Source organism: Nelumbo nucifera, chromosome 3 (genome assembly GCF_055504915.1).
Source record: "Nelumbo nucifera cultivar China Antique chromosome 3, China Antique-T2T, whole genome shotgun sequence".
Lineage (NCBI taxonomy): Eukaryota > Viridiplantae > Streptophyta > Magnoliopsida > Proteales > Nelumbonaceae > Nelumbo > Nelumbo nucifera.
In genome coordinates, this window is record NC_142651.1 from 9,952,974 (window position 1) to 9,960,815 (window position 7,842).

A 7,842-nucleotide genomic window follows, 5' to 3' on the forward strand; every position below is an offset into this window, starting at 1 on the left:
TTAATACAATACTGAAGCAGTAATTTCGTCAATTTCCTAAACCTTAAATTGCCCTTAAGTTATTAACCCTCTGTCGATTTATTAGTTTCTCCTCCTGCAAATGCAATCGTGCAAGTCCAACCGCAGCCATTTTAGAGGAGGATTGTATACTCTTGAGTCTTGACTTCGACCTCGATTTCTTTCACGCAGACCGCCGATGAAACAGCCGAGTAGGGCCCTCTCCGACCAAGTTGCGAGTCTTTCGAACTCCTGTTGATACTCGCGAACAGTGCCCACCTGAGGGAGTTGGACAACGATTCATCGTGGTCTTCAAATCCCGTTGGTCCGAATCGAATACACAATGCGTCAGTGAAATCCATCCATGAGAGATTTGAGGATGGGATCGCCTGAACAACTGGAACCAGAGTATAGCTTCACCTTCTAAATGGAACGAAGCCGCCAGAATTATCTGATTATTGGGCGTCTCATGGAACTCGAAGTAATGTTCCACCTTGAAAATCCAGGACACCGGATCTTCGCCGTCCTACTTCGGGAAGTCAAGTTTTCCTGACCGCCAACGATTCCTGTCCGCCGGCTCTATTCTTACCGGATACCTCCTGATCTCCCTCTTGATTGCTAGCGCTCATGCCTCTTCCTATTTGAACCACCACCGTAGCAAGTGTCTCTTTGATCTTCTGAAAGTTCACCGGTGACCTTGTGCAGACTAACCTCCACAAGGTTGGTCCTTCCTTCAAAAGTGTTGGATCGTGTGCTTGGCATGGTGTGAGATCCAGAGCTCTGATACCAACTATTTGGTCTCTGCCCAACTCTGTGATCTCCTAAGAGTGAGTTTCAAACGAACATTTCAAGGTAATTGCTGTAACAACTCAAGAATTGAGAGTCAAGATTATTTGTAACAACTCAAGAATCAACACCATTCCCACTTGCATAGTTGGTTACCCTTCTGTTGGTCGGTTTTACAGCTGGATCTTGGCCCACGTGCCTTTTCCATGTATACACTTTCTGGACAATGGATCTATTGCTGACCTTGTTCTGTTCCTTGGTTTTAACAAATAAGGTTGAAGAAGAGAGACAAATTTGTGATTAATTGTTCATAATTCAACATATTTTATTAGCTTATAATTGATTAGTTTATTTTTTTTGACCAATATAATTGATGAGTTTATGATTTCCTGAGTTTCAGGATAGGTTTATAAAATCATCTAGTTAATTCTAGCAGTAGAATGAGCTTCTCACTGTACTAGGTCATGCTATCGCCTATGCTTGGTCATTCTTGTTCTGTGTTTTGGTCAGCTTCAGCTGATTTTAATTTACACTTGTATTTTTCCCTGGTATTAGTAGGGATTTTTCTTCCTGAGATGATTAATAAAAGCTTTCCGATCATCACTGCTAAAAAAACTTGTCTATAAATTCTATGATAATTCCTTTTTTTTTTTTTTTAATTTTCTACGAATCTAGCTTAATATTTAATTCTTGCTTCTTCCTTTTGTCAGATTACTGAGTCCAAGAGGGATGTCTGGGCAAGCTCTTAGAGATCTCAATACACTACCAGGATCTGAGAGGAAAAATGAAAGTTCCAGCAAAGGGATCATGAAGCCTTTCACTGAGAAAACCAATGGAAACCTTGACAATTGGCAGAGACAAAATCCTGCATCTTTGTCTTCCACTTCAATAAATGAAGGCGAAGCTGGGAATAATGGGGTAGAGGTGGGAGCTTCAGAGGTAGAATATATAGAATCTGAGAATCTTACTGATCTAGAAGATGTGGATATGAGTCTCAAGGTATGCGATACTCCACTTTGATGCCTCTTTTTGTTGTTTGGCCTAAATGTCTGAAATATTAGATGCTACCCCTGATAGTGTTCTTCTGATGGTCTGCTACCTAACGGTTCATTTAACGTATTCCTCTTTTTTCTCAGACACTCTTAGCAGGATTAGACTCCAAGGATTGGGTTTTGGTATGTGAGGCTCTCAATAATGTTCGTAGATTGTCAATATTTCACAAGGAAGCAATGCTTGAAATGCTGTACGTTTTTGGTTCTTACATGTAATTTGATTGGAATAACATCTAGAGTAATGTTTTCCTAAAATTGGGTTTCAATATGCTATTCTCTAGGTGCTAGCTTGAGTGCACAGTCGAAAAAACACTACCTGCTCCCTTTCTTTGACATTTGTATTGCTGAGGGTATTTTGATTAATTTCATAAGGTTGCATGATTATTAAAACATTATTTCATGTTTATGTGAATTTCCAAAATACCCTAGCTCAGGCACATGATAAAGAGAGTGGAGAGCAGACTTCTTATTCTTTGCTAATTGGGGAGCTTTCCTCATTCTAAATTTCAGACTTCTTATTCTTTGCTATTATATGTTGATGTCCAGGGAGAATGTAATCTTGCTCATTGTGAAATCCTTGAAAAGTCCAAGAAGTGCCATCTGTAAAACTGCAATTATGACATCTGAAGACATCTTCAATGCATACAATGATCATATAATTGATTCAGTTGATCCTCTAGTAAGTTCTTATCTTTTGTTTTATATTTGACAATTTATTTTTCTCTTGTTTATGATGATTGTATGATTGCTCTCTTGGTTTGGTCATTCCTTTTTTTTTTTTATAAATTGCATTTACACTTATATGATGTTTGGTTACAGCTTGTACAGCTTCTTCTCAAATCTTCACAAGACAAAAGATTTGTATGTGAGGCTGCTGAAAAAGCTTTAATAGCAATGACTACATGGGTTTCCCCTGCTCTTTTGCTACCAAAGTTGCATCCATATCTTAAGCACAAGAATCCTCGAATACGAGCAAAGGCATCAATGTGCTTTTGTCAAAGTGTGCCGCGGATGGTAAGGTCTAGTTTTTCTCCTGTATTTTACTTATTCCTAATTTGAACATGATCCTAATCATTGTTTTGAGCATGGTTTGATATCAATGGCACTTAGCCATGTAGAGATGGGGAAATTTGGGGATCTTTCACTAATTTTGTTAAGATATTTGGAAAGTCTGAAAAATTGAGGATACTTTCAAAAACATGGAATTAGTTATTTAACTTTCGAGGAATTATTATAATTGCACATTTAAGGCTTGAAAAGGCATAGCAAAACAATAGTATAAATCAAATAAGAGAAGACTAGGAGGCTTGAATAGTATCTTTCTCTTTGTCTTTCTTTTAGTCTTTTAGCCATCTTCACTTCTTTATGTATGCTGTTTACTTCCCATTTTGCTATTTGTCCTTTCGGTTATTAATCTTTTTCTTTATTTTTTTGTTTACTTTTGAGTTTTGACCCATATTGAAGGAATTTCTAAATTAATTATTTTTCATTTTGTTGTAAATAGAAACATTTGTGTTGTCAATTATTTTTCTAATTATCATTTACCCTCCTATCTGGTAATTCTAGTTCTAGCTGCCACTTCTTAAGGCACAGCCAAACAAGTACCAGTGTATGGTTAGTCTGCCAAATATGTCTTGTTTTCTGGACCTTAGAATATGGTTTAAAATTAAGACACAAGATTGTATGGTGGACCAGAAATGTGGAGCAGGATGCAGGATCAAATCATTAGAGTTCAAGATTTAAAAGCTTCAAAGATCTGGAGTGTGGTTGGAATGCATTATATAATAAAACAGTGTCTATGTGTGTGTGTGGTTGGATTGTATGTCTAATTGCATTCTTTGCATTCTAGTCAGGTTGCTTAGTGAGCTTCCCTAAACCCAGGATTAGAAAACTAATGTGAACCTCAAAAGAAGTCTTTGGGTTCATCTCCCCATCCTCTATCCATGGAAAAAAAATTCAGCCCAAACATATTGCCATGTGTGCAAAATAAGTCCACTTTGATACTGATAAAAAATGTCCAGTTTGATAGGTGATTTTTATGTTAAAATAAAACTTTGAACAGTTAATGTTAACCACAAAAATCACAAACAGAAGGTGGGATATATGGTTCATATGGACTGTGGGATTGGATGTGTAGCTGATTCAGTCAGTCCCATGTTTGATGGATGCTTGGGATCAGCCACAAGTGCTCTCCATGTGACAGAAATAGGGTTGGTTGCATAGGAAAACTCCCTGACATAATCACCATCACCATCATCCTCACCATTATCATTATCATTATCATCATCATCATCTAAGCCTTGTCCCAACTATATGGGGCAGCTACATGACATTCTGTTCAGTAAAAGCTCCCTAACATGATGTAGTATAATATATCTTTATTATATAATTCTGAAACTTGCAAGCAGCCTCACGTCAATGCGACTGCCATTTTTACAAGATTTATAAAGCCCAAATAATATTTTCCCATTTATTGACATTTGCACGTGCCTTTTCACTGATTTGTGTGTATCCGTGTGGGTACATATTTTATTTAAGACCCACTATCCAAGCAGCAAGTTTTGAAGCATTTAGCTGAGATTTTATTATCTTATTTAGGACACAGAGACCACTGAGTTTTTTATTTTATTTAGGACACAAAGACCCATACCAATGTAACATCGTCTTGAAAACTCTTAGGTTGGGTGTTTTTTTTATTTGAGTTAGGAAACTAAAATTACATTTGATTTGCTGTTAGAGGATATGAGCTGACTTTGTAACTTGAATTAGGAAATAACACACTTTGAGAGCTAGAGTGGAATTTGTGCCATTTTACATATATTTTATTTTGAATTAAAATTTATTTACCTAGCTATGTTTTTTTAAGGAGAGTCCTTCATATCTGGTCTTTTATGCATATGGACGTGTGTAAATACTAGTAGGCTAAGTAGCATTCACGGGACATTCTTGTAATATACTCATTTTATTCGGTTAATTTTGTATTTTTAAATAGACTTTTTATATGATTTCTGAGCTATTTGTGAAGTAGTTGTGCATATAAAATATATTGATTTATTTTTAAGTGTGGGTGAGAGGGTTTGTGATGTGTGGAGATTGGGGACTTGGGGAGACAGTATGCTGTGTGTTTGATAATAAAGCAGGTATGGTTCCAGGATCCCTTATTGGGAAGGGTGCAGAAAATAAATCTACCTACTTCCTATAAAAAAAGTATCCCATTTGCCATCCAAGATGAAATAATTCCCTTTGTGTTGATGTGATAAATACTAAATACACAAACCTAGATTTTAGACCTATGTTTTCTAGTTACATGGATCACAATTTATGCATACTTCTACTTCACAATAGGTAATGAAAAGGTCAGGTTGTATGGTTGACGAGGATTTTTTAAGGTCTGAGAAGTCTCTACAAGATCATGGCAAGCTGCTTCGTGCAAAAGGAATATAGATCATTTGTGGCAATTATTGTTAATACAAAGAAGAAAGGCTAGGTTAAGTCTAGAATGTTTAGCAGTCAAGCTTATTGTGGCCATAGTTTATTATCATGCAGTTTTGAGTTTATTGGACCACCTTAATAAGAAAGATCTGGGGAAAGGTGGAGAAATTGGAGAATAGAAGAAGTATTGAGATACAGTCTAGAACATTCAGCAGTTAAGCTTATCACGAGAGGGCTTATGATCATGTGATTTCGAATTTCTTGGAGCATCCTCTTAGTTGGACTGTGTTTGAAGAAAAAGGTGGAGAAAATGGCTAACAGGTTGTATGTTCTCAGCTTTCTTTTAAGTGATTATTAATAAGACGGATGACTTCTTTCAACTTTTTTTGGAGGCTTTCAACTAGTTATCCATTATTCCCATCTCTTATAACCTAATTGGGTAATAGCCAAATTACCTCAGAAGCATTGAATCTCTATGTCCCGGAGTGTTTCTTTATTTGGAAGGAATAAAGTAAAAACCTCTTTAATGTGTAAACCCATAATGATAGTGGGCTCTTGATCGCTTAAGCTCATGTGTAGTGATAAAAAAAGTTTGGACTTATAATGAGTTATGCATATTGTGAACGCCAGGCAAGCAGGATAGATTGGATTAATCTGGTCTATGGGATATAGAAGTTTTGCTAACCTCTTCTGTGGCCCCAAAAAATGGTAGCAAGAGTGGTATAGAGGTTTATGTTGACCCAACTCATCAAGGATTTAAATAATGGAGTACATTATACATTAATCTAGAGCTGATAAAAAGCCAATCAATCCTACAATGTATGAATATTTGTGGAGAGCTTTAATTCTTCATCCTCATCCATAAATGGGGCTCAGAATGCCATTGAGCAGGTGCACAAATGGGCATTTTTGTTAAGACATTCCCATATTGTTTGGGTTTATCCTGAGGCTTCACATTCAAATGTCTTAGTCTCTTCTTTCCCTCAATTGGGTGATGATGGTATGGTGAACCACATTGCCCATGCGCCTCTTAGTCCATTCGTATTTTCCTATTTATTGGTATTGACTGCCATTCATCATATTGAACGTGCATTAAAATTTGGAGTGATGCTTAATGCAATAATACCATCGTCAAGACTTGTATGTTAATTCCTCTTTTTGCATGTTTATTTTCAAAGCTTATGGAATAATCTTTTCTTCCCATTTGGTCTTGGACCAAATTTCTGGAATCTCTTACAAATAAATAGACTCGACAAACTGAATGGGTCCTTGTCTCCGGCTCAAATTCTGATTTGAGTGTGTTTGCTGTTTTCAGAAGATTCTTTGTTTTCTAAATTTTTCCACTTCATCCGATTTGTGTATATTTCTGCATAATACCATATGTAGCTCTTGTTTCATAATCTCTAAAAGCGAGTTTTTTATGGGTGAGTTCAGACTTGACAAGGACATGTTTTATGTTTCACAATAAGTGGCTCTTCAGTTGCATAAAATAAGATTTGGCCCCAGACAAAGTAGAATGACACAGTTGGATTAGTGTATATTTGGGTGGATATTTATTATATTGTTTGATTATGTATAGACTATAGATGTCTGTTAATTGTTGATTTTTTTTTATATATATTTCCATTAAATGGTCCTTTTTTTGGACATGTTTTACAGGGAATGGAAGGAATCAATGCTTATGGGATTGATAAATTGATCCATGTAGCTGCTTCCCAACTCAGCGACCAGCTTCCTGAGTCCAGGGAGGCTGCTCGCAGTCTTCTTTTAGAACTGCAAACTGTATATGAGAAGTCCCAAATTTCCCCGTCGATTACAGAATCTGAGCATCCACAAACAAGTTCCTGGGAGCACTTTTGTCAGGCAAAACTCTCTCCTCTAAGTGCACAAGCAGTTCTTCGTGTTACCAATATTACTAGAGATCTTGTTTTGGGCTCTTAATTAGAAGGTATTAAAGAATTTTTTGATTATTATTAGAGCTGGTATTAGAGCATACTATGAGGTTTAATTGTTTTTTTTTTTTACTTTATCTTTTACTTTTTTTTTTTTTTGCTTTTGTTTCACTTTTACCTGTAAATTTTACAAAACAGTGGCATACCTTATAATGAGGTTGAAGAATCATACACATATTTTCCCCTACTCAATATGATTTGTTCGATGTAGATTGTTGTTATCGTCCTCTCATTTTTTTTTTTTTTTTTTAAATTTCCTCGTGGCTTTCTGAGACATTGAAATAGAATTTTGATCGGCTCTGGTGATGCCAAAAATAGATGTGGTAATAAATGTGAAATGCTGCTGCAACCCTGCAAGCTATCAATAATAGTTCAATCCCAACTTTTCGTCAGCTTCTGAAGCTATTACTACGTTGAACCATCTTGAATTGGTAAGACAAAGGTAGGAGGAAGTGGTAGGGCAGCCAACCTTATTGGCATGAATTATATTTTAGGGGGCATCTCTCCGCTACAGTGCTACATTTTGGTAGACGACTAGATTTCGCACTATTCTGAAATAAGCTCCTCCTTGGTCAGAATACGCAGTTGGTCCTCTCACTCTCTTTGATGGAATGGACATAATT

At 36.4% G+C, this 7,842-nt stretch overlaps 1 protein-coding gene across 1 annotated transcript; it reads left to right on the plus strand.

Moving 5' to 3' along the window:
- Positions 1 to 30: 30 nt before the first annotated feature.
- LOC104593228 (uncharacterized) lies at positions 31 to 7,427 on the plus strand. Its single transcript, XM_010252994.3, has 6 exons — positions 31 to 849; positions 1,494 to 1,782; positions 1,920 to 2,026; positions 2,382 to 2,514; positions 2,655 to 2,849; positions 6,927 to 7,427. The coding sequence occupies exons 2-6, from the start codon at positions 1,513 to 1,515 to the stop codon at positions 7,206 to 7,208; spliced, it is 987 nt and encodes a 328-aa protein (XP_010251296.1). The 5' UTR covers positions 31 to 849; positions 1,494 to 1,512; the 3' UTR covers positions 7,209 to 7,427.
- The last annotated feature ends 415 nt before the right edge of the window (positions 7,428 to 7,842 follow it).

Excerpts from the sequence above, each read along its gene's own strand:
- LOC104593228 (XM_010252994.3), top strand. The coding sequence starts at position 1,513 with ATGTCTGGGCAAGCTCTTAGAGATCTCAATACACTACCAGGATCTGAG. Across the intron at positions 1,783-1,919 it reads ATGTGGATATGAGTCTCAAG|ACACTCTTAGCAGGATTAGA; the intron begins GTATGCGATACT and ends CTTTTTTCTCAG. Across the intron at positions 2,850-6,926 it reads GTCAAAGTGTGCCGCGGATG|GGAATGGAAGGAATCAATGC; the intron begins GTAAGGTCTAGT and ends CATGTTTTACAG.